This window comes from Pagrus pagrus (assembly GCF_965226575.1).
Source record: "Pagrus pagrus genome assembly, chromosome: 21".
Taxonomy (NCBI): domain Eukaryota; kingdom Metazoa; phylum Chordata; class Actinopteri; order Spariformes; family Sparidae; genus Pagrus; species Pagrus pagrus.
In genome coordinates, this window is record NC_140208.1 from 14,312,903 (window position 1) to 14,339,886 (window position 26,984).

At 43.4% G+C, this 26,984-nt stretch overlaps 2 protein-coding genes across 2 annotated transcripts in view; both read right to left on the reverse strand.

The window, feature by feature from the left end:
* Window positions 1-1,346: 1,346 nt before the first annotated feature.
* On the reverse strand, window positions 1,347-12,884 carry LOC311250800 (putative protein MSS51 homolog, mitochondrial). Its single transcript, XM_084342857.1, has 7 exons — window positions 12,717-12,884; window positions 9,765-9,942; window positions 9,494-9,643; window positions 7,101-7,225; window positions 6,251-6,814; window positions 2,945-3,038; window positions 1,347-2,262 (listed from the first exon to the last, which is right to left on the reverse strand). Exons 2-7 carry the CDS (start codon window positions 9,920-9,922, stop codon window positions 2,055-2,057), a joined length of 1,299 nt encoding a protein of 432 aa, XP_084198983.1. The 5' UTR covers window positions 9,923-9,942; window positions 12,717-12,884; the 3' UTR covers window positions 1,347-2,054.
* Window positions 12,885-13,829: 945 nt separating this feature from the next.
* The window catches only part of capn15 (calpain 15), a 42,482-nt gene continuing 29,327 nt past the window's right edge, over window positions 13,830-26,984 (reverse strand). Inside the window, exons 5-12 of the mRNA XM_084342856.1 lie at window positions 26,616-26,839; window positions 25,842-25,967; window positions 24,121-24,273; window positions 21,490-21,651; window positions 20,779-21,014; window positions 20,514-20,683; window positions 18,520-18,698; window positions 13,830-16,834 (exon numbers count right to left, since the gene is read on the reverse strand). Of these exons, the coding sequence (XP_084198982.1) occupies window positions 16,657-16,834; window positions 18,520-18,698; window positions 20,514-20,683; window positions 20,779-21,014; window positions 21,490-21,651; window positions 24,121-24,273; window positions 25,842-25,967; window positions 26,616-26,839 (1,428 nt within the window). The 3' untranslated portion in view covers window positions 13,830-16,656. The remainder of the gene's footprint in view (window positions 16,835-18,519; window positions 18,699-20,513; window positions 20,684-20,778; window positions 21,015-21,489; window positions 21,652-24,120; window positions 24,274-25,841; window positions 25,968-26,615; window positions 26,840-26,984) is intronic.

The window sequence follows — 26,984 nt, forward strand, 5'->3', positions numbered from 1 at the left end:
AAGTGCTTCGACGCACAGAAAGACATAATGCATTCACTGGCTCAAAACAAGATTCAAACTGTCATGTGATGTCACGACTACACAAAACATGGGCCTATGCTATTTAACTATTTAGAGGCACATAAGAGCTTTTTCACACTACATGTATTTAGCCCTGGGTTGAACTGTGGATAACTTAGTCCCTGTTCATACAACCAGTTACATCCAATTCACACTATTCATGCATCGTTACGCAAGCTTTTCCCCGTTGTAATCGTCTACGCTGTCCTCGGACCTCACTTGGCCTAACATCACTTATGTGGAGGACTATTCAAAACATTTCTTTCATCTGAGTTCTCGTGTCCTCACCGCTTTCCAACATAAAGTGACGTCCTTGGTCGGGGGTTACCGCACTTTGAAATGTGCCAGGATTGGCACCAGGGATGGATTAAATGCAGAGAATACATTTTGCTGCTGCATTTCATTAAACATGGAGGCACTATGACATGGGGGGTAGCCTTCAAAGCAGGAGAGAACCACAAGACCAACCATCACATAGTTAACTATTACGTCTGTGTGCTTTCACCACTTTCATCCACTAGAGGTCAGTGTCACACTGTAGGGGCTGTTACACCGACAATAACAAGACACTCATTTTAACATTAATCCAACAGGCGAGTCACTTTTTTCCATCATCACAGAGAGCAGTTGGTTTCTAAAGCAGGATTATCACATTGACCCCCTTCATTAAGGTTCATACAGTTCTGACTGAGACATGATTTTTTTTTTATTCAGTTAGAAGTGATTCATTGTCCACGAGGGGATCGTAATGATGAGACTGAATAATATGAATGAGCTACTTAAGCATTTTCTCTAATTGTTCTATGTGCCTCATCACTTGACTATAGAGGATGAATCACTCCTCTTCATGAATGGACGAGTCTCCACAAAGCTTTATCTGAAATGTCAGTCTTTTTTAAAAAGGCATTTTTAAAGCTGCTACGGAGGCAACATCTTGTGATCTGCCCATGACTCGTAGTATAATGCAATCTCTTACAATAGGCCTGGAATAGGTGAAGCATATACTGTTGTTTTGTGTTGTGTTGTGTTGGGACTGCGTCAGACAGGCATTGATTTATCTCAAGGCAATTTTTCCACCCGTGGCTCACACTGTTTCTTTGGATTACTTTGTATTGTTGCTATCAACAAACTGGAAACAGCTGTCAAACAAATGCTGCTTGACTTCTTGGCCATTTTATTGTTAGGAGTTAAGAGAAAATGCACAATTTTTTAGGGAGAACGTCCACTTAGCACATAATAACTATTATCTCATCATCTGCTCAGCACGGCACCATGTGCTGATATATGCTTGCACAAAAGATAAATGTAGGTAGTTGGAATTTTCTTTTTTGCCTTCAGATGCTTTCATTTATTCATTTATTTCATTTATTTCCAGTCATTTTACTTTAGACGCTTTTATTGTTATTGAATGTTGCCCTTTTATTCTCGGTACTCTGCCAAATCCGTCAGTCTCCCCACATTACAGCCCTGCAACAGCTACGAATGAGCAACAGAATGAAATCCAGGCACCGTATCCTTTATTGAGGTGTAATTTTAGACCATTTGTGACATTAGTATGCCCATGATCTGATTTCACGCAGGTATATTGTGAGATTTGGGAATAGATCGAGCCACAGAGCAATTTACAGGGAACCGTCAAATGATGACCGAACCAATTTTGGTCTCATTACGTATGAACACTCACGAGCCTTTATATCAATCAAACACGCCACCTCAGGGCACCGACAGTGCAAACCTTTGTGCCCCGCTGACGCCCTGTGGTGCTATCATCTTCAATAATGAGCTTTGAGAGACATCTATCATCTTTTTCATTAATTAATAATATCAGAATTTATAGGACGGTGTTCAGCACAGAAGTGTGGGCTTCTGCATCCATTCAAGCTGAGTGGCAGCACAGCTAAGCAACATCCATCTCTAAAAGGCTGTGGGAAGCCCTCAGAAGACCTCAGGGAATCCTATTTTGAAAGTGGAGCACAATAAAAACAGGCTTTTCCTTAATTGTCCAGCCCGGGCTCCTCAAAGTGTTCTCGAGGCAGCAGTCCCTGGAGACAGATGTAGTGAGAGTTGCAGTAGACTGGGGTTTTGTTGGGCCTGGACTGGACCTGCTCTGGTTTCTGTGAGGTGAACGGATTGGGTCCGCTGTCCCTGATGTGTATCTCCAACTCCAACAAGATCTGGAGCGAGGACTTGAGCTCCATTTCGCTGTGGAGCCAAAAAGAGACAAAAATCAATTAATCAAGTAAGTTTAGTTTCCTCATGAGAGGTTAACCGCCTCAAAGACTTATTTTAACATCCGCCCACATGAAAACAGTTTGAGAGAAACTGTGGAGGAACAGCATCAAGAGATGAGAAAGTGAGCAACATCAATAACTTTTGCCGTATCATCAAGTTAGAGTCGACAGGGGGAGTTTGCCGAGAGTGCCTGCAGCAGAAGAAATAAATCTTCTTCTTCAACTTGGCCTTTGTACAAACAAGAAACTGATATTTGCCCACCAGAGGGATGGAGTGTGAAGTGTGGAAGGAGTGGTGTGATCTGGGTCGTGGGCAAAGATAACTGTGTGGACTGGACTGGGACTGTGGTGATGAGGTCAGGTAAGTGAGGAGAAAGGATATTAGGGTGAGCAATAATTGTGCCACAGAGGAGGGCAGGGTTTTATATTCAACAATACAGAGGGAGGAGGTGGGATGGATTCAATATCCAGTGGGTATGCTGTTTTTTTTCCGGAGTTTTGAAAAGCAGATGGTATACATTGTAAGTTAATGAGTCCCTCTAGCACAAAGATCTTAAAATATTTACCGTTGCTGAAAGGGCAGGAAAGTTATTATCACCACTATAAAAATGTGAGACAGGTGTATGATTCAGAGGTTCAATAATGTGACTAACCTGTACACGGTGAAGAGGGAAGGGATGTTATAATCTCTGAGTAGCAGCAGGGTGGGCAGCCAACCTTCTACCAGACCCTGGTTAGCGTGGAAGCCTGTGTTAAAACACATAAAACACACGTGTAAGATCTTCACAAGATGTGTTTATCTTGTACAGTATACACTTCAGTTTAACTTTAGCATGCTACAGTGCTCATAAGGTATCATGTTTACCATTTCAGTAGAAGTTTAGCATGCTAACATGCTCATGAGATATAATGTTTATCATGTTTACCTCTTTAGTTAAAGTTTAGCATGCTAACATGAAAACAAGGTATATTGTTCACCATGTTTACCATTGTGGTTAAAGTTTAGCATGCTAACATGCTCATGAGACTGAGCCTAATTTTTTACCAATTTAGATGAATGTAGCATGCTAACATGCCCACAAGATATGTTTATCTTGTACAGTTTACCACTTTAGTTTAACGTTAGCATGCTACAATGCTCATAAGGTATAGCTCGCCTAATGTTTATCATGTATACCAGTTTTAGTTTAGTATGCTAATATCCTCACATGATGTGAGTTTCATCATGTTTACCATTGTGGTTAGCATACTAACATGCTCATGAGACTGAGCCTAATTTTTTTTTTTACCAATTTAGATAAATGTAGCATGCTAACATTTCCCGAAAACACAAAAGTACGATTGAGGCTGATGTGAATGTCAAGGTACAAGGGAAATGTATTGTCATTTTTTAAACAAGGGTCTAAAAATGAGTACATAGTTTTGCAGGTATTCATCATTAATTGGACAATTTTGACCCGATGACAGCGTCAGGTGTCGAATCCATAGAAAATAAGAAAAACAGAATGAAGTATCCCAAACTGTCCTCACTTTGGCAAAAACAGAGCGTTCATGTAGAGTCCCATCAATCATAGCGAGAAGCTGACTGAAAACACTGAACAGGCCTCTCTTGCAACATAAATGCCTCCCTGAATAATTCAGCTGAATGACACTGACAGAAGATAAACCTTACTGAGCTGTCTGTTTCCCACCATACGAGTCTCTAGAGGTGAAAATCAAATAGATTACGCCTGATTAGTCTCAAGCTGCCCGCGTCTTCCTCTTGTTAGGTCGAATATCCCTCCTCCTGAACATGTCACTGTCATTGTTTAGCAGTCTGACAACTTATCAGTCAATGTGACAAAGTTAATCTCCCTCCAAACACGTCGACCTCGTCGAAAAACTCAGCTGGACCAGAGAAAGCTGATAACATTCCTCTGCAGAGGCTGGTTTGGGTACATAATCCTGCAGCATATTAACTGACAGATGTCACTTTCCCCTGACTCTGCTTTGTATTATTAGTATGTTTTTTTTCCTTTCCGAGCAGCAGGGTGGTGTGGTGAATAGCTCAACCTTCAACCACATGACTGAGGTTCACGCCACCGCAAACGCTGTCGATCCATCCAGCTTAAGTGTCCTTGAGTGAGACAGAACCGGTAGTGCGGCATAACCCAGAATTCCTCCGCGCTGATCGGAAAAGTCCCACATTATTAGCTCGTCCGTGTAATCAGATGACATTTTAATCAGCATCTAGGAAATATGAGAGTAAGCTATGAATTTATCAAAGCCTCAGCTGTTTGGTGCGTTCTGAACGGTGCGTGCGCTGGTTGTAAGTGTGTCGGGGGGGCCTCGGAGCGTGCCACAGAGTATTGTTGGGCTTGTGATACTGGCACGCAGATGGTATCATGTTATCCGCAGCCTGTCTTTTCCAGGACTGCAGAAAGAGAGGATTTTCATTTGAATAATGCACGCCATGACGCCGACATCCCCGAGGTTACACTCCTCATCATGATAAAACATTTAACAGGGAGTAAGCGTTTAGGTGTTCAAGGCCCTGAGGAGATTAGGTGACAAAGAGACGTTATAGTCTGACTCTTAATGACTGTAATAATCGCCTGGCTCCGGTGTGAATTTGGGCCGTACAGTGGATAAAGTTGCTGTTAATGCTAATAGACTTTGTTTCCTGGTCTGACAAATAGGTTTTAGAACGATGCAAATGCAGTGTATTTCGAGGATAATAAAAAGTAATGCGGATGCTGCGTTTGTGTTTATGAGGCGCCTTGTATGAATAACATCCGTTCTCCTTTGTGAGAACTGACGGCTGCCCTTATTCTCCGAGGCCAGTGTCTGTTTTTCACGCTCCTAGCAGCGTTTCCCTCTCTCGTTCTCGTTGTCTTTGTGACTTTCACACACACACACCTTCCTTTTTTACTCCTTTTGTCATGCCGCCTGCTTCTGTATCACTAGACAGTGTCATAATGCAGCGCTCTGCCAGCTTTGCGGCATGAAACGCAGCCAGGCACTCAGGCAGTTTACTTGCAGGATGACTGATTCCTGTATATTTAGCTCCAGTGGAGCCTGCAGTGATAACCGAGCTGAGGGTTATAGATGAGGTTGGGTCGGGGGCTTTACTGCTGCTTTGCGGGTCAAAGGGTCGGAGAACTGATTCAGCGCGAGAGCTTAGTGGGTGCGGGGATACATTGCCACTTTAATGAGGTGGTTGTCAGTGAGAGTGGACAAATGCATTGTTTCACTCTTGGATGCTCCTATGATAGATTAACGTTATAAAGTGCCCTCTGCGGTGGACAGAACGTGGTGAAGAGGCCTCTCTTCACAACTTTCTGCACCCTTGCATACATGTAGTGCCCTTTGAATTTATTCGCCCCCCGCACTTCAAACATCCCAAGTCCGCCACTGGACAAAGGGGCAGATGTCGAGACTTTCAGTCCGTTGAAATGATCCATTAGGTCAGAGCATTGTACGTCCTTAGACTGATAAAGGGGACAGGCACGGTGAGATTGTTCTAAATAAGTGGTTTTGCACACAACTGCGGCCTGCGATGTTTGTCAGAGTGAAACCGGGAAGAGCTGAGACTTTCCAAAGGGCAGCTTACTGACATTATGCTGAGTCCAGCGATCAGAAGCCAAACTCTCTCCCAGCTGCTCCCATTAATCACCCAAATCCCCAATAAAAGCCCGGCGCTAATGAATAGGCCAGATCCAGTGAGTTATACGTCTCCTGCTCACTCTGTTCTCTGAAAGAGGTGATTGTCCAACAAGCATAAAGGGAGACAAGCCACTGGTTCTCTGAGACAGCTGACCACTTAAGCTGAGCACTTTCTATTTATAGATGCAGTCATCATTACTGGTTGAGTTAAAGGCACTTTGAGGGGAAAAGCTAGACCTGTCCCGAAGATTTTAGTGCAGTCACGTCTTTTACGTTTGTTTGTTCACGTTCGGCAGGATGATGTATGTACATACCAGGATGAAAACCAACCACCAAATCTGGTTTGGCTCCTCCTTCTTTCTCCACCACATCTTCCCAGAACTGGTGGTACAGGCCCTTGTAGGCGCTGATGTAGACGTTCTTCTTGGGCCCGAACGCCCTCATAGGAGGCCTCACGATGGGGCCGTCCACCACCTCCGGTCCCACCATGACTATCTCGATACCCTGGTGTCCGGGGAACATGTTGTTCAGCTCGTCATAGTCGGTCAGTCTGGCTCCCATGGTTTCATTGTGGGATGCCCCTGCTATGTGGATAGTGAGCGGCTTAGCGTAGGGGTCGAGGGCGAAGTGTTGCACGCCCTGCCCGACTGTGAGAACTCGAGACAGGAACTCGCTCTGAATCCGCCATAAAGATTCATGAAGGTCGGAGTCATCCGGCCTCGGCCTGCTGACGTTCTTCCAAAGGGTCGTCATGTTGGCCCCGGACAAGATGGCATCCAGACGTGGAGTGAGGTCCCCCTGCATGGGAAGCCAGTCGTCCCAGTTCTTCACCTCAGCAGCTGACTTGGACCACTTCTCAACGGGGAATGGGAGGTCTCCTGTGGGAAGTGAGGAATATTCATGATGGATTTCTACGACAGAAAACTGGTGACACAGATTAGTGTTGTTCTGCCCGGCGAGTTTACAAAGGCTGAGAAACTTTAATCAAAATTTCAAAAAAGACACCATTACTGCTCTGTGACTTTTTTTGTCTCTCGGGCGTTTTAATTTCTGCTGCTCAGCTTTAAAATATGCCATCTCATTACTGTGATTTCTCCGTTTTGTGAACCCAAACAGCCATTAAAGCGTTTTAATTTCAGCTGCACCGCCTATTTCCTTTCTCACCAGTGAACATCAGCCACTCCACTAGTCTGTCGATAGCCACCAGACGCAGCTTCTTGCAGGACTTTTTATGCTGAGGCCAGTCCTTTTTCTGACAGTCTTTGGTGCAGTAGTACACATTCAAGCATCTGTGACGGAAAGATGGGGAGAAAAGCAATGCAGAGGAATGAAACGGAGAGAAACTATGCAAGGCATAAGATTAAAGAAGTTGAACCAATATCTTAATTCTTTACACACCAGGAAAAGTAAAGACACTCACATCATCCTCAACTATAGACCCTCTAAAACACTGAAAAATACAGTATAGCACTGATGCACTACTCTGTTAACTTTACCCCATTGGTAGGCTACTGGGTAAAATAACCCTTTTTTGTTCAGTGCTAATTAGCAAATGTTAGCATGCTAACACGTTAAACTACGACATTGAACATCGTAAACATCATACAGCTGCTGGACATCACCATGCAAGCATAGAGCACCACGGATATACAGTATGTACAGTATCATAACCTATGTTGAGCATGTTAACATGCTAACATGCTAAGCCAGTCTATTGAACATGGTAAACATTGTTTGCTAAAAGTCAGCGTGCTAGCATGGTCGGTGTGTGCATCACAGATGTATATCTATATCCAGCTACAGTACTGTATATACAGTATATCTATCTCTATACAGTATAGGCTACACCATAATCTATGTTGAGCATGTTAGCATGCTAGCACGCTAATGCAGAACATGGTAACTATTAGAGCTGCTAATAATCCACATTTAATCAGCATTTTCAGTGTTAGCATCATAGATATATCTATCCATATACAGTATATATCATGACCTATGATGAGCATGTTAGCATGACAAGATATATTATATGGCAAAAACTATAAGCGCTAAATGCAACATGCTTGCATTGTCAGTGTGAGCGTCATACTCATTTTTCAGTATATGTTATAATCTATCTTGAGCATGTTAGCATGCTAGCACGCTAATGGTGAACATGGTAAACATTACAGCTGCTAAAAATAAACATGCTAGCATTGTCAGGATCTGTATCAAAGTCATATCCATCCATTTAGGGTATATACCATAATCTGTGTAAAGCATGTTAACACGCTAACGTTAGCATCAGCTCAAAGCATTGCTATGCCTCTGTCATCACCGATACAAATTTATTGGTAGAGCGGGAATGTCTTTTGCCAGGACACTAATAGCATCTTACATCCATGCAGAAGCCATCTTTGTATTTGATCGTCTCATTCAGGCTCATGAAGATTAATTCTGTCCTGTTTTAGAAAACACCTGGCAAAAACAGCCACGGCATGCAGTAGCTGGAATTCAACCTCTTATTGAAGTGGGCTTTTGCATTGTCCCACTGTTAAGGTGGTGAGGTAACGTGTTGGATTAGATGTCTCAGAGCCAGTGCCAGTTGGTGCCTTGGGAGACTGTATTACTTTACTTTGCAATCATGTGCAGCCTAAGAGGCACCCACATTTCCATAAAATCATTTATCAGCCGGCGTGTTCTGTCATAACACACTCTGGGCATACTAATCCTTCAAAATGGGCTTTGAAGTGGACAAGAGAGGCAAAACAAGGTGAGAAAACACAGGTGCCCTTGAACGGTAATGTATAAAAGCACTTCCGCAGAGATACCCCAGCCTTAAGTGCAACTAAATGAAATTAAAACGGTGGCGAGAAGTCACAAGCAGATACTGTTGGACTATCTGTGGTTGTTCTCAGATGTCAAAGTTCTTCAGGCATTTACTTGTCAGCAGTTCTGTCTTTTCTGCCTCAACGTCTGCTGACGGGAACTTTTTTCTGAGAGAGGCAGACACAGCTGGGAATTTGAACATGCAAGACAGTGTGTGTGTGTGTGTGTGTGTGTGTGTGAGACAGAAAGACGGCGGTAACAGAAGCAGAGTCAGACGAAAAATGAGGCACAGAAACAACGAAGGCGCTCGCAAAGACAGCGAATCGTATGCGCCTTATTCTTAACACACCACTTGAAACACACTGTGATGTTGTGACTTTAGGAATCGCATTAAGCTGCTCCTAATAAGCTGCCGAGTTGCAGAGAGATGAATCACGGTCAAGGGACGCAGCTATATTTGCCACTGGCCGCTGTCCACCTCTGCAGAGCTGTCCACACCTTGGTGGCCTTTCATTCTGCTGCTGATACAACGGCAACTGGTAATGCTTCACACATGACAACAATTGCACAACAATGTCAAAACAACAGCCTGACAGGGTGATAATAGGGCTGAGCAGAGAGTGGTGTATGTTTCTGCCGCCTTAATAACAGTCAACGCCTGGATCTTGCAAAATTATTTATTATGAGCCATACATCAACACGTCTCCGCAGTGTGGAGCACCATCCTTCAGTTGTGGCTTTGTACTCACTTCACACAGCGCTTCAGGGCCTGTCCCTCGGCGAGATGCTCTGGGAGTTTGTTGCAGCCGGTGCAGAACTTGAAGGTCTCCTCCATCTTCTGGAACAACTCCTTGTAGTTGCGGAACGAGATTCCTTTTGCCTTTCCCTCAAGAGCAGCCCTTGTGGAAATCAGACACGTTTGGTAAGCACGATTCAAGTCTGAGAATTTGGCCAGAATTTGAGACACTAAAGTCATTTAAAGAGGAAGTTGTAAACAAAGTGAGTATCAGCAGTTTGTACCTGTATTCTCCGTAGTCCTTCATGTTGAGCTTGTTGAGAATCACCTTCGAGAGCCCGGGAACATTGGTGTCCAGAGAGTAAAAGCCAGATTGGTCAGAGAAGACACTGCCGGTCCCTGGAGCATAGGACTGTGGGAGCGCCGGGATCTGGGATGCCATGATGTGGCCTTCAGTTTCCACTAAGAGAGGAGTGAAGCATTACCATGAACCTTCAATGTTATATTAGACTGTACTGAACATCTATCACTCAATGTTTGAGTGATACATAGCTCGCAAGCAAGCAGTGAAGTCGATAGATAACAGGGGAAATGGTTGAAAAAGTTAGCTAAAACTGGCTTAAATGACAGCTAATTAGGCTATCCACTTACTGTATTCCAACCATTTATCCATCACTTTGAAAAGCAATGATTAAATGGTCAAATAGTTTGCTAAAAGTAATTAGTAAATGGTTAACATTGTTATCTCAAAGTGATGGATTAACAGGCTAGCTAAAAGTATCAGAAACAGTTGGAAAGTTAGCTAAACTTCACAACTAAATGCTAACGTTAGCTAACTAATTGTCTTCATACTTTATTTATAGTTATACAATTTATAAATGATTAGTAGAAATTACATTGTCTCAAAGTAGTGGACAAACAGTTGAAAAATAGCTAAAAGTTTTAAATGCTGAAAAGCTGAAAGTATCAGAAACAGTTGAAACGTTAGCTAAACGCAACGACTCAATGGTAACGTTGGCTAATTATCTACTTAGGCTACTTGCTTAAACCATTTATGCTTGAATGGTTAAATAGATAGCTGAAAGTAATTAATAAATGGTTGACAATATCTACAAGTAATGGACAAACAGTTAACGAAAAGTTTAAAATGAAAAAATAAAAGTAGGTTCATGGATAAATTGTTCAGGTAAATAAATATAATGGTTAAATATTTGAAATAGACTGCAGAAAGTATCAGAAACAGTTGGATAAATGGCTGTCCGACTGGTAGACTGAATGCAAACTTGACCGCACTGAACCTGAAGCATTCACAGATCAGCTGTGCGACACAGTTACGACATCCATTTTGAAATCAACCCCGATGAGCACACGTGAACATGACGGGTGGTGTCAGTGAAGGGGTAAACTCATCTGACATGTGGCAGGGCCGCGGGGGCACATTAGAGAGAAAGGTGGCGTATCGCTGTGATAAGCCGCTAAACTCAAGAATCTGTCACTTAAACTGCACCTGGATCTTATTTCACTGTCCATATCCGTTAGTCTATCTCCGTGCGCCATATGCTTACTGACTGATTTAAAGCACAGTCAGTGGGATGTGAGTAGCACACACACTCCGATGACAGAAACTCTCATGGCAAGGACGATCGGCACATATCTCCGACAAGCGGAGGATTCATTAGGCATGTTCTTAGGGCTGCGTCACCGTGTCTCTGCATGAGGCCTTGTGGACACTTGCATGTCACATGATTTATTTATGTAGCCTCACATTGGGGGGGGAATGTGATCATCTGGTGGTGGCGCCACACACACCAGCGACTCACATGCCTCGGTCTTTCTTTAGATTTTATTGCAGACTTCCATCCATAAATCAGCTGTTTGAAATCAGGAACGTCTCCTCTGGGCTCCTTTCTGTTGTTATCGTGCGTTTGATCGCAGCTTCCAGAATTATCTTCAGACATTTTAAAGGTTGCAGTAGTTGAGACTGCATCCTCAGCTCAGCTGGTTAAAATGCAACATGGAAGATGAGATGAGATCTGTTGTGCGTGTCAAAGATCCTGAAAGTGAAAAAGCCCCAAGTCTGCAACAACGGAAGCTCCTCTCTCTGACGGAAAACACTGCTCCTCAAACGCATCGTCAGTAGTACCACATATTTGCATATTTTTTGCCTAGCGGCTAGTTTGGCATGTAAGAATAGATTTACCACTGCTGCTCTGTTGTTGTTAGCGGCGCTGGCTCAGGCGTGTGTGAGCTGACTAATCAGAGCAGGCTGGGTATTCATGAGGGCGGGGCTTAAAGAGACAGGAGCTAAAACAGCGTGTTTCAGACAGAGGGGGAACACAGAGCTGCAGCACTGGACAGTATGAGAAAACTGATTTTTTGAGCATTAAAGCATGTAAAGCTATTCTAGAAGTAACATAAAATGAAAGTATGAAGCTGAAAATTAGCATAATATGTCTTCTTTAATAAATCTATCTATGCAGAGATGTAATGTTTGTGCAGGAATGTATTCTTTTTCACTGGAATCAGACATTTTTTGGGCTCACATGAAGAAAATCTTTTTTCAAGAATAATCAGTGAGTGTGACACATTCGAGTACAAATTTCATACTTCCATGTACTTTTCAAAAAGTCAATACAAATTTAAAATAAGATCATGTGTGTCTGAAGTATGCTACAATGCCTACAATGAGTGCCTGAAATCTACATTTCCTGCTGATTGTCTCTAAAGTACAACACGACTTAACCTGGCCTTGAAAAGTCCATGCAGCTTGCAGCAATAAAACCCCCGGCAATAAATTCTTTACGGCGGTGAGACACTCTTTTATGCCCACGATGCTGTTCATTCCAGTCTGACATGAAAACAACTTTTCCTCTACTTCAAGGAACTCAGTATCTTTTCAATTTCATACTAAGCGTTGCTGGGGAATGTTTTATTTAGCCTTATCATGTGCAGACAAAATTGAAAGGCCTATATCTAATTAGTTCCTTCATATCTACACAGCAGCAGGGAGGAAAGGGGTTTGAAATGAACAGATTTCCCACGAGAGGGCAGGTCTTCTGCTTTTCTCTCCTCGCATATCTGACCGTGACACTGTGAAGTTTTAAGCATGCAGTGTCCTATCACTCACTATCTGGCCACAGCATTATCACATTTTCACCTTGTCCTGCCATGCACGGACTATAACGAAGGCGGCTCGGATCATTTCAAGACACGGACAGACATTTGAGTCGTCATACCTTTGGATCCAGATGAACGAAGAGCCTTTGTTTCTTGGTTGCAGGATAGAAGAAAGTGATTGGCAGCTCCTCGTGACAGCTGTCACCACGCTGTTGCGCCTCGACTCTGCTGGGGTCAGCAAGACTGACCACCGAGGAGGTTAGGGGAGACAACTGAGTGGGACTGTGGGAGTAAGAGGGTTGGGGTGGAGGAAGATGGGGGCCGAGGAAGAGAGGACATTTTTAGAAAAAGAAGGGTGGGGTGAAGAGTGAAAGTAGGGGGGGAGGTCTGGGAGAAGAGGTGGAGACTCCAACAGGGAGTGGGTACACCAACACAGCACAGAAACACAACTTTGAGGTACCAGAGAGATACATTCTGCAAAAACACACCGAGTCTGCCGGGACGAGGGGGTTCAGAGATGAGAGGAGGCACTTCACAGGCTGGGAAATGAAGAGCAGCGAGGGATCGATGATAACAAACACATCGGAAAGTGGATTTTTGGAATCAATACCAGAGCAGTAAACAAGTGTATGTGTAAGTGAAAAAACATCTTGGATATGTAGATACATTATCCTTTCATCACACTGTGTTTTTCCACTTCGCAGCGACACATTCATGAGCTACTGGCACATGGAGCGACAGGCCCGGCACTGCTGCTGCAACCCAGTCACCAGAGTGGAGGTTGGCAAAGTACGTCTGTAAACCAAGGATATGATGAAACTTTATTTGCCGCAAACCAATTTTCAACTGTTTGTTGAAACAATGCTGTGCTTTTTGCTCGGCACCCACAAACACAGCTGGAAATGTCACGATGGCTCCTTGAAAACGCCCTTTTTTGTGGCCACAAACACGACTGAAGCCGTCCCAACGTCCCTTTAAACACGTGACCTAGTTTTTGGTCACCAGAACACACAAAAGAAGAAATAAATGACAACGAACGCAGAAAACAAACAAAGAAAAGCATCAGTATCGGCCCATCCTTAGTTTGCAGTAATGACAAATGCTGCGTTTTAATTTAAAAAAATTTATTTGGTCCATCGGAACCTGAGATTGAAAATTAAACATACATATGTTTGTACACATATACTCATATCCCCCCCCAGAAAAGATCAATAAAATATATATCACATTCATCAGAGTTCCATTTTTTTCAGCATTAGGTTTAATTTTTTTGTTTCTACTATCATACTTTCATTTTTTCTTTACAAGTTTAAAAGGGTCAGTTCATTTTTTTTCCTCATTTTTTTTTGTTATCTTTTGTGTGGCTTAAGATTGCAAGTCTGTACAATTTACAAGGAGGGAACCAGACAAAGGAGAGGAGAGAAAAGGCGTTTTTTGTCTGCTGGAGGTCTGTGAACGACCAGCTTTTCTCTTTCGACAGCAGGGGGCGCCTGTGACGCGCAGAAGAGTCACCACCACAACTTCACAGAAGAGGAGTAGGTTCATAGGACACCAGCACAGAGCCAAGAATGACAATTATGACAAAAAAAGAAAACCCAAACATAGTATAAAACAAAAAAAAAAATCTCATGTAAATGTAAAGTGATCCAGCGGTGACACTGAATTTTGAGGTGCCTCGTCATTGCAGGTGTTTCAGTGCAGGTTCAGTTCTCGTCAAGCTAATCCCTCCGGGCTCCAAGTAAAGCCGTAAATCATCACATTCCTTTATCTGTCATTCATCAGTTCAGTATTAATATATTCATCAGACAACAGGCCTGCAAATCACTTCTAACAACAAATAAATTACACACTTCACAGCTGCTTTGGCTGCGAGCACGCACTCACTCACACAGGGCAGACAGACATCCGAAAAAGTGGTCATTAGGTTTCTTTGGAGAGCGTATTTACAGTTACTTCAGGTTTCATCGCGGAAACGTTTACGCTGCCGTAGTAGTTTTTCTCGTCGTGAAGGACAGCCCACCAGAGCTGGTGGAGGAAGTAAGACTGCAAGCATTCGCCGCAAGCATTCGGGACACGCTGCTGCCATTTACCATCAGCGCTGACAATGCCAACGCAAGAAGGGACGATGCTCGTGAGATTCAGCGCTTGTTTAACTCAAAGTCGCTGAGCTCAATGAGTCCTCAACTGAATCTTTAATGTTTGGACTTTTATCCTGGCATTTTGCTCATCAGCTTTCAAGTTTTTCCCCTTTTCACCACATAAAAGTAAGACATCAACTTTGACTCGACAAACAATCTCCCACTGCTTCCTGTAACTGTAGTACCGCGTTACACTTGCCCCTCTCTCTGATAAAACATCTATGCTGCCATGGTCGAGGACCCAAACATCCTTAACGAAACAGGCGTAATGGCTTTGACACGGGAGAGATCGGAAGCGGGTGGGGCCCTGAAAGAGCACCTACGTAAAAACAGCTGTAGGCAACCCAGCGCAGCCCAAACTGCGAAGAACTCGACTATTTTCTGTGTCACAGCGTGTCCCAGAGGCCCCTTTCTCTCTCTTGTTATGTGTGCGTGCAGTCTGACAAAACGGTAATTTGTTATTACACGAGGACACTGTGCTGTCGCTAATGTGCTGTCGGTGTACTCTAGTGGGAGGGATGGCCCAGATGCTCGCGCTGCACCCGAGCAAACAAAAATGGTCCCCGACCTCCCAAAGTAAACTCAGGCAGCTCCTCTTAAGAGCTCCCCTATGGCAAACCGACTGTTCAAACAGCCACTAGCTCCTCTAGCACTCCCGGGGTACGCTCAAGTGTAAATCAACACACTGGCAAACTGTTGACGTGCGGAAAATAGACAAATACTCACTGACCTTCAGTACCAAAAAAAAAAATAAAAGATCAAACACAAATTTTTGAGTGCAAGACACAGCATTAAATCACCTTATGTAATGTCTAGAGGGCCGAGCTGCTCCCAAAGTGTGAATTTATGTGTTAAGATATAAACTGCGTGAGAAAAGCCAGCGTGCCTGAGGGGAAAACTACAAAGCCGGTCATGTAATGACTCGCCTCCAGCGTTTAGACCCCAAACTGAGGCTGAGTGAAAATTAAAGTAAGAAAAAAAAGCGAAAATTGTATGTTAGTCTATCAAAACATGAGGGCGGGGAATCTATTATGTGTCGGGGACGAACAACACAGAGACAGAAAGATGCTTTTCCAGCGACACCTGCCACACACACGAGCTCACTGTACAAATCATGGGTTTGGTCCTGAGCTAGAGAGAGCGCTAGACAGCACTGCAGTGATGATGGAGTGGGGACAGACAGTACTGTGTATGAATGATGGCTTTTCCTACGACCTCAAAAACACAAATATGGACAAGACGGCAACGAGGGTCGTGTGTAAAATGAGTAAGACCGGTGTGTGTCCTCAAATTAAAAAAAAAAAAAAAAAAAAGAAACGTGTGAGTAAAACTACATGTTTGGCTCATTAAGTACCATACTGAGGGCTGTGTGAGATCAACTCCACCCCTGACGTCTCCTGCTTTGTGAGCTGTCCTCGCGGACGACACAGGGGGTAAGTGTCCGGTTGCTGCGTGTGATTGGCTCATAGGTTGTGGGCCGGCGAATGGCTCAGTAGTTACGGCACTCCACCCTGACTTCACGGGTCGTCTCAAGGAAACTCAGGGGTGACAGCGCTTGTACCAAAAAAAAAAAAACTAAAAGTCCAGATTTTTAAGTCGTCTGGAACTGGATCCAGCTGGGTGAAAAATTGTTTTGTGAGTAAGTCCCGGTCACCCCGTGTGGCCCGCATCCCTCATTTCATCCTGACATGGCACATCCACTTGGCAAGGGAGAGAGAGAGAGCACTCGCCGGATGAAAACTTCAGCATTAATGGAGCTCAGACTGTAAACGCTGCCCGTTTATGCTTTACATTCAGGTGTGTGTTCATCCAACAAAAGACAAGCTAATACACACACCACTCGCCCTCCCTTGCCTGGTTTTTCCAGTGGTCTGACAGTTCATTAGACTACAGTCTGCATGTGTGAGTTAGTGGGCGGTGGTCATAGCGGCCGGGGCCGGTGCAGGCCGTCAATGTCCGGGGTGAGCTGGGGGCTGTGGGTGGCCTTGGTGGGCGTCCAGTCTCCGAGGGAGGCCTGTGCTGCCTTGCGGTGAGCCAGGCGGTGGGTGATGGAGAAGCCGGCGTTTCCTTCCAGCTGGGAAAGCACCACCAGCACCTGCCTGCAGGGGTGGACAGAGAACACAAATACAGTATTTTTTTTATGCTGCGTTGTGTATAATGTACTGAAGTAAGAGAAGAGGGGCTGAAAAAAGGAATCCTAATTAATAGTATCTTTGGAAAATCTTCAGTAATCAGTAATTACATTGTAATGCAATAATAATAACCATTGTTCTGAAAAATTGCAGCCAGTCTCACATTTCAAATAAAGAGCTGCTGAATAAAAACTAAACAAAAACAGAAATCTCAAAGCCTGCCTATTAAATCTGACTGTTAATCAGACTTCATCTACTTGTTCATGCATTTTATTCATGAGAGCTTTTTATTGATTTATTCTATTTTTGATAGTGTTTTATTCAGGCATTTTATTCTTGTATTCTATTACTGGCAGTGTATTCTCTCTATAGTTTGCTCATGATAGTCCGTTCTCGGTTCAGTGCTTCCTGGGGTATTGCTTTATTCATTGTGTGACATTTTGTTTTTTTGAAAAGCGCTACACAAATATAGGCTGACTGGTTGACAGCTGGTGGACTCGACGACATCAACATTTTTGCCCCATTCCACATTCAGTTTAATTAAAATACATGTGAGTCAGTTCAAAACTTTTTGATACAACTATTAATTTTTTTTTATATTAATAAATCTCATAAGGGAAGCCTGCCATAAACTATTAAACCGGATGAGAGAAACTTCAAAGTCTCTGCATCAAACAAAATGTATTCTTCTGGCCTTTCCTCAGTTTGCCACTGGTGTTGGAACTGTTTATTAGTTAGTCAGCAAAGTTAAAACCAGAATAGGAGGAAGATGAGTTGATTAATCAGCACTCTGGAGTAGCTTGTTTCTCTGACTCTATTTTGAGGACAAGAGGAGGAAATACTGTGACAGGAAATGAGAAAGGTAAAAACCGGCTTCCTGCGGCTGTTATTCACACTTCCATCGTCTTTAAGGATGTCTGAGTACTCTACAGTGAGAATTATATCTTGTGCTGAATGCGATTACCTGCTGTAGCTGCTAAATGCTTTTGCCAGTGAACTGATTGTGTAACAGTATGTGAGTTAGAACATCAGAGAAAAAAAATAAGAGTGTGATACTGCAGCAGTGAGTGTTTTAATCTAGTGAACTGACGTAACGTTCTTGTTAGATCGGAGAAAAAGACATTTAAATAGATGGCATTCATGCATGGTGACTTTTTAGTGTCCCGTTACGCGGGACATAACTTCAAGAGGATATGGTACTAAATTCACATTAATGTGTGCTGTAACCCGACTGAAACATTCACACAGTAGATGTGCAAAGAACCTAGATTAAGACCTAATGAAATGTGAACAGTTCCACTGTGCTGCAGATATTTTCAGGTTTTTAAAGCTTTAATGGGCAGAGAAAAATGGGGACCAACAGAAAACAAAGGCACCTCTAATTGTGCGGAGACCAGCCTCGAACAGATTAATAAGAAATACAGAGTGCTAATCCTCTGGGATCACAGAGTTTATATAAGTGTGTACAGATATATAATCGCCTAAATGGGTGGATGTTTGCTGCACCTGTACCAAATGTTCCCAGAGCAGCTAATCTCTTCACCTGTTATGTATTCAGGTTTGCTTCCTTCAAAGAAAAACACAGCTTGATGAAAACAGACCTTCAGAGTTGTGTGTATGTGAGGAAGAGAAAGGGAATGTAGGCTACGCACCTGTGCAGAGGCGGGACGCTGTCGATGGTCTTGAGGCTGCCGCGCGTGGACACCACATTGAAGCTGTCAGTGCAGTCGCAGGAGACATGGAGGTAGTATTTGGGGTGGCGGTTCTCGACCACCACGATGAGCCCCGCCCAGCCGTGGGTCAGGTAGTAGCAGGTCATGCCCTCGCGGCCCTGAGAGAACAGGAACGGACATGATCAGTTTACAATTCCTACGACCAAATCCAATGCTATATAAATTATAGTGTCATTTCACTTAATAAACATGTTTATTATTACATTATAAGACAATAATAAGCACTTGTAAGAAATGTGTTACCAGTCATAGACGGCTAAAGAATGTCATTAAAATAATTATAATAAAAACATTTAATCATAATTATTATACAAAAATATAACAATTTGAGTTTAAAACATTCAAAAAATAACTAAAATCATCGTTTGGCGTTATTTCAAAGACATCTATGTATTGTGTTGCAGTTAGCATGCTAACCAGCTAGCCCTGGGCCTCAAAACCTCTTTCTTCCAGCAGTTCAAAGCTCCTGTGCTAACACTCTCCTGGTAGTTTGGCTAGCTGCACGGCTAACTGAGCTAACAAGCTAACACGAGCTACATGCCATTGATGTATAAACAGAATACAGTAAGCAGCAGTTAGCGGTGTCTCTGGTGATATGCTGCCCCTATTTGTTGGGAGTACAGTATGAAATCAACAGGTGGCCGATTCCTGCATATTGAACCATAAATGAAGATTAATGCATAATTTATTAAACATAAAAATGCACTTATTACCACCGCACTGAGAACAATGCCTCATTAATGTTAAGGTTATTCAGGTTATGTTGTTACAAGGACCTTAATTTAAAGGGCGACTGGAAGTAGCTGAAAGCTGGCTGTGGTGCAGAAGGAAGGATTTGTGTTTGCGTGTATAAAATTTGTGCCGAATCCAATTTGTATTCAATAAACAAAGCTCATATACCCACATATATGCCCGAGGGTGGTACAAGTGTAGAGAGAGATATCTGATAGCATAAAAGGCTAAATAAGTTTTCCTGCATACAATGAACCTTGTGGCTGCGCTGCATTCTGGTCTGCTGGGGCTACTATCTGCAGAGAGACTGTTAAGAAAACTAACATCAGATTATAATGTAGCTATACTGACATCACCAGCCGCAGTATTTCTCTATAGTGTTAAAATGCTTTTAAGACGGCATTCTGCATTCACAGTAACAGCTCTCTCCGGAGGTGAGATGACTGTTTGCTGATCTCTCTCTTCAGCTTGTAATAAAGTGAATGCCAGTGTAGCTAAACTGCTTTAGCTGCTGTCATTTCACATCCAGTGACACAGTTACAGCATCCAGTAATCCCACTGTAACTAAAAAATATCTGTCATGTGCTCGGAATACAAAACTCCAGCCTGCTATAATTATTTATTAACACCCCCGCTCAAAAACAATCTTTTTTTACCTACATTGTTAAGACACTAGCGTTTTGTGTGTGCACTCCAGAGAGAGCACTTGGCCCCATCTAGCTCGAGCGGTGAATTCCTGTTGAGCTGAACGACTTAACAAAGATGATCTCGAGTGTTTAAAAAGCTCTGTCATCCTCTGAAATACCAGCCACTGTGACAGCACTTTTCAGGAAAGCGCAGTTCATGGGAGCCAGAATAATTTGTGTCCACGGGTGTGAGTGGCTGTGTGTGTGTGTGTGTGTGTGTGTGTGTGTGTGTCTGTGTGTGTGGAGGAGAGATAATGTGCACGCACTTGCATGTGTTAAGGCAGAATGGGATTCGGGACTCTGCAGAGGAAATCTAAAGCGTTATCTCAAAAGTGGCTTACCGAGGTGCAAGCGTTCTCTGGCTTCACAAGCACATATATTATATTCAAAGATGAACAAACTGTGTGTGTGTGTGTGTGTGTGTGTGTGTGTGTGTGTGTATGAGACAATAACTGATATCCTTATTCGTTCTTCTGAACAGAGCGCGTCTCTCACCTCGTGTCTTTCCCCTTTGTTTTCTGTGAGGAGAATAATGGCGTCAGCTAGCGTGGTGGCGGTCGCCTCCACCTGCTCCACCATCACCTGCCTGGAGCTATAGATGGCGAGGATGTAGCCGGGGAAGTCCTGGCTGGGCCGCCTCGCCGCTCCACTGGTGGGGCTGGAGACTGAGAAGGAGACCACCATATGCTTGAGAATATGCTCCAGCATTTTTGAACGCATGGTAATGGTGATTAAATATACATCATGTCTGAACACCTACTGGGCGTGGGTGGACCTCCCGTGCTGCTGACATTCATCTGCCAGTGGTTGAAGGCGCAGCAGACGACCGCGTACTCCCCCGGCTCCAGCATCACATCGCAGCCGACAAACTTCTTCACTGCTCGCTTGCTGTGCGCCAACAAGCGGCCCAGAGTCAGCTTGTTGCCGCTGCCAAATGAGGCGCGAAACACCATGATGCACAGGTCCAGGAGGTGGCTGTCGGCCGTGTCCGAACGCCTGGAGGGAGGGAGAGGGGATGAATGGGTGAAGGTGAGGACCATGGATAAACCCACAGGCGACATCAGTTATTGGTTTGTGGACTTTTTTGTTCACCATCTTGGTTTTTTGGAGACAGAAGTTACCGTATTTATGGCTAAATTCTTGCAAAAGAAAGGATAACAGTTGCTAGCTTGTTTAGGTACATTCTGTTAGCGACCAGCGACCAAGATGCTAGTTTAAAGGTCGCTGTTGTTGTTTCCTGTAGCGGCGGGAATTTTGAAAACAGTAACATGCAGTCCACATCTGGTCTAACCAACAGTCTACATCCAGCCTTTTTTTCATAAGCTTCCATACAATCGAACTTCTTCTTGCAACCAGGGGCAAAAATGCAGGTTTTAGAGCACATCAGCATTGGCCTCACTCTTCATGCTCCATCCACTGTTTATACTTTCTGTATTCGGGACAAAAAAATGCTGACGGCCGTCCCATTTACCTGCTTCCCTCCTGGAAGAGGGCAAACTCCAACGCCGTCCTCTCCAGCACGGTGAGGGCTGTGACGGTGACCGGCCCGCTCGCCTTGCTGGGGAAGCAGCCCTGCAGCCTCACCTCCTGCCAGTCTGAGTGGATCTTGCAGATGTCCACTGAGTCAAAGTACCTGTAGGAGGAGGACATGGATGAAAGAACACAGCCTTCTTTAGTATATGCACATATAGCATCAAGCCTGCTGTTTTTTGTGAGACACCAACAATTTGACCGGCTGCTCTCCCCCCGCCTGTCGTGAGCTAAATCTATTTGTATGCACAAGCAACTCTTTAACATTAGCATAGCCTCTGAGGGTGCCGCCGTACAAACACCGTTTACCTTGCTAACATATCAGACCTCCTCCTTCAAAGGCGGAGGCCCCGGGAGACATTCTCCTCCCTCACTTTCAGTCTGTTTTTCATTGTTTCATCACTACCTGACCTCGCTGTCTTGCATCTTACTTTTGTCTTCTTGACGAGAGAGAAAGAAACTGCTGGTATGCTGCTTTTTTACAGTAGGTTTTGATCATTGGAGATCAATGTCTGCCATCCTTAATAATCACTATCAGCCATATTTGTCCACTTGATGCACATGAGACGACATAAGCGGCTTGATATTTCCCTGACAAAAGGCCCGCTTCCTCTTTTTCCACACTAAAACAAGTGGAGGCAGACACAGGCTGCAGGTTTGTCATAAAGCACAATGCTGAGATTATTTGTCTGTCTGAGAAAACGGTAAACAGTCGGAAGACAGATGGAATTCTGGTCACGGCTGAATACATTTTTCAGGTTGGAGTAGTTCAGGAGGCCAGACACATTGATCCATCTCGACTTATGGCAACTCTTATTTTGTGAGACAAGAGGGACGTGAAAAACATACACACACACAACTCATCTTTAGGTAAACATGCTAACACGGTGGACTGTGTGACAACGTCCATTGATCAGATGAATAGAAGAAGAAGGTTTCAAGGCAAGTGCAGTCTGGTCCATGACCTCACTTTTGTAAGATCAGGTTTTTCACAACATTTAAAGTGTTTTGTTGAAAGCCACACAGATTCGACAATCTTTGTCACATTTTTCGCTCTAGATTGATTTTAAGGCTGTAATTCATTTGCCATTTCCAACATTGTGGTTCAGTTGTGTTCGACTGCTGGGAAACAGGTTCCTTTTATGTTCCAGATTACTTTCTGTTCTGTTGTCCGTGAAACTGTGATGGGCAACTGTGTTTACTGACCTCCTCAAGGGCACTGACCAATGACAATTTTATGAAAGGCACATACACATAGAAAGAACAGCTAGAGGAACACTAGTCAATACGTGATGCTGTGTGTGATTGATTGACAGGATTAATCGAATATGACAAAACACAAGTCTGAGCCTCTGCCTGCAGGATCCGTGGCAACTGAAGCAGACACAACAAAACAACTCCATAACAAGAACATGGTGACAAACACAATGCCCTCAGAAAAAAATAAGAACTCTGTCACTCAGTCTGGTGTAAGTAACAGATGGTCAGCAAACTCCACAAAGACACAAGGTGGCTAAACCATCAGTCACTTTTAGCTTATCATGTGCATCTTAATGGTGCAATTAAAGGTGCACTATGTAGTTTTTGTGAAATATTAATCAGAAGAGAAACTGCTTTTTTAAGCCTACACAAACTAAATAAACAAACACTCTTTGTTTTCATGACTGAATAAACCGAATAAACAAACCGACCTTAAAGGACACCACAGTTTCATACTGTTTTACTGTGTTTAAATGTGGCGGACCCTGCCACCTTTCTAGCTTCAAACAGTAATCTGGGGACCTTATTTTCCTCTGAGAACAGCTTGTTTATGCAGTTACGGAAATAATTATTATTTCTGAATTTGTATTATTACCTCATTAATATTGTAAATATTTAAATTCATTTGAAGTTTGAATTTCCTCTGCAAGACTACATAGTGCCCCTTTAACGGACGAGTTTGAGAGAATTTCACCTGTGCTCAGTGAACTAAAGCTTCAATATTTGTTCTTCTAAACAGCTGGTGTTGGTGTAGATCTTTCCTGGGATAAATCTGCATAGGAAGTCATGCATTTCATATTTTCGGGTTGGTTTTTGGAATAAACAGGAGAGGAGCGTGAAAATCTGAAATCTAGAACCACAAGGATTAGTCGATTAATCCTAGAAAGAAAACTGGTCGCCAAATATTTTGATAATTTAATTTCTCAAGCAAAAATGTCACAATTTTGCTGTTTCCAGCTTCTTAAATGTGAGAATTTGCTGCTTTTCTTTGCTATTTATGAAAGTACATAAAGAGTTTTTGGCAGGATAGATGCTGCCATGCCTCCTAAAGGCCACCAGGGGGAGAAAAGGTCTCTTGGCAATGAATAGTCTCACAGAGTGGGTTACTTTATGACACCATACCTACTCATCCACTCATGAGGAAGTTGTGGGTTATCACTTAAAGCTTTGTGATGTCATTGTGGTTGTGTGTGTCTTGGTGAATAACAAGCCCACGGTTTCCTGAGCTGAACAAACCAAGAATGGTTTTGAACAGATTAGAAACACACATCTACCACTACAAAAGAAATTAAAATCATCTTGCTGTTCTTACTTTATAAAGTCTGTGTACTCCATCCAGAAGACACCCTCGCTGCTGCCGTGAGCCATCAGCTCGTGACGCAGGTGCTGCGGCCAGTCCGTCCACTCGTCCGACCAGCTGCCGTTCCACGAGAAGCGACCCCACGGGTTCCGCAGTCGCAGCAGCCTGAGGCGTGGGCAGAGAGCGACACAGAGGGAGGGAGATGATCAACAGGGAGGGAGCGACAAAAACAGGATCCAGTTAAAGTGTCTTTCAGTCAACGCACTATCCCATCTCTCCGCAGACTCATATTGCTCCTCTTATGGATGATTGCCTACTTTTTAACAACCCATTTCATTTTACTGCCTCCTCCCTACAGTGAGAAACTTGGGAGGTATAATGGAAAACCATATTGGAGAGTCCACACTTTCCAAAAAAAAAAAAGGGGGGGGGCAGGTGAATCACTGTTTCCAAGCTGCTTTTCATCTCCTCCGGCTCGTAGCAGGAGGACTCCGACCCATTTTAGATCAAGCACCGCGGCCCAATCTTCCACTCCGATTGCTTTATGGCAGTAAATTAAAGTGGCTGTGTGCGAGGCTCTTGAGCAAATTACACCTGGGATTTACGACCACTCTCAACTTCCTCTCACAGGTAGGTCGGAAGAAGCCCCCATTGTGTTGACTCACAATGCTATCATGATCAAAGTGATCAAGCTGGAGTGATGTGAACCCGTTCTCCGTTGGCAGCACACCTCCACCACATTTACGTATAAATCACCCAGGGAACACTTCAAAGTATGTGTCAGTTTTAAACTTGGGATACATTTCCATCAATATCTATGATGCATAAAATGTAGCTTTAAATCTGAGGGGAGACTTGTTTATGAATATGCTTTTTTAATGAGTAAACAAAATCTTTAAGACGTGGGTTCTTTGAAAGGCTGTGCCAGTGAATCCTGCCCTATGAGTCAACGGTTTCTACTATGAAATCTTCGACAGTTACGGCTAAGAAATGCAGCTGAAGGAACAGGAGGAAATAATTCAGCCATGAGACGACTAAGACGTAGATTTTTAAGTGGAAGAGCGTGCAGAGGAGTATGTATTTCTGTGAGTTCTCATATCCTCACTGTTACTTCACATAGAAACACAGGATTTTCCAGGGTTAATATTACGATCCTGTATGTTTATGTTCTGGCAACCGCATTGCTATAGAGAAGAAAACAGTCAGAGGTTATGCTAGTTTCAATAGGCAATGTAATTAAGCCTCCTCCGCAAATGGGTGAAAAAAAATCCAAAACTCGAGGAATGTTTTTTGAGCCTCTTCATAAAATATACTGCTGACAAAGAAAGTCAACAGACACATATATGGAAAGAGAAACAGAAAGGCAAGAGAAGCCGGTGTGTGTGCATTAAAGTGGACAAGTAAAGCAACAGTGTGTAGGCAGACTTTTAAAACGACTCTCATTCTCAGGTCGTCAGATACTGATGCTTTGACAGTACATTGATCTAAATTGCAGATTGCATTATGCATTTTTTCCACCCACAATTAGCAGCGTATGCAACATAACTTTAAGCTATGTGGTTCAATGTTTCTTGCCAAAATGCTACTAAAATAAAATAGATGTGTGGAAGAAGATAGAGCAGATAGACGGAAGTCTAAAGAGAAATATCACGTGATCAGGATGGGACGTATCAAAGGGCAAAGACAGGCACGTAATGACTCTACTTCACATTCTTTCTATTGTCTGTTCATACCTGTAACCTTGAACGTCTCGTACATCCAGGACAGAATAGGCATGTCGAGGCCGCAGACCCAGAGACTCGTAGACGACGTCGTCCACCTTCATGTTGCCTCCTCCACAGGACGCACCCATCAGAAACCTAACAAGGACGATACACAGTGGAAGATATATGAAAGTGGAAACATTTTTTGTGCTTCTTTTGTAATTTCCAACTAATTATTATGTTAATTGTTTACTTATTAAATATTTTTTTCCAGAAAAGCCTCAAAATTAGAATCTTTTTTATTTCATTTTTTTTTAATCCCGTTTGGCAGCAAAGTACAAAAAGCAAATATGCAAAGCGTTTATTCTTGTGTACGTCAAATACGTCCCAATATGATTGCTGCTCCTTTGCTGATGTTAAAAACAGCGAGCGACCGTTGTCACGATGTTCCAGGCTGTTCCCCTTTGATATATTAAAAAATACTGCAGGTTTTCTAACAGATGGACCTGCAGTTTAGCCACAGATGATTTTGCCCCTTTGGAGTTCAGTTAGCCGTCTCATGTCGCTTTGAAAGCTCACATATCAAAGTGCTCATTATCAGACCTCTTTTATTACTGAAATATGCTGCAAATTGTCATTCAAGCACCTTTGCAGCTTTGTAACACCTGAGTGTTTGTAGATGTTATGACAGGATGTTAAATCAGTGTTTTTCCAGGTAGATGTTTACTGTATTACCTGTATTGTAAAAGTACCTATTCATAGTGTAATAATATAGTAAAACAGACAATGTTCCACGTCTCGTACCCAGCCTCCTTGGAGCTGAGCATCTTGGCCCAGATGAGGTCTGTATCGATGGGCTCCTCCCGAGGGTTGGTGGAGCTGACCTGGAGCATCAGGGAATCGCATGGAGCCCCCGTCAGTGTGGCCAGGCCCTCGATGGCACGCCCTGCCTGCAGGGCAAAGTAGGAGCCATGGAGTTTGGCCAGGGCCTTCTCAATCAGCGCCACCCATAGCTGCTTCCTCTGAGCCTGGAACGATGGGAAACAGAAGAGGGAAAATATTGAGTCATATCTCAATCAAGAGTGAGCTCACTGATGGAGGCACGTTCGAATCAGGATGTTGAGTTTTAAGGTGTTGGCTCTAAACCTGTTGGCTGTGACTCAAGTGTTTAAA

What these genes read in the sequence shown, in the direction of transcription:
- LOC311250800 (XM_084342857.1), bottom strand. Translation starts at nt 9,922, where the DNA reads ATGGCATCCCAGATCCCGGCGCTCCCACAGTCCTATGCTCCAGGGACC. An exon ending in AAGGACTACGGAGAATACAG is followed by an intron (nt 9,644 to 9,764) that starts GTACAAACTGCT and finishes GATTTCCACAAG; the next exon opens with GGCTGCTCTTGAGGGAAAGG. An exon ending in GCCCTGAAGCGCTGTGTGAA is followed by an intron (nt 7,226 to 9,493) that starts GTGAGTACAAAG and finishes TTTCCGTCACAG; the next exon opens with ATGCTTGAATGTGTACTACT.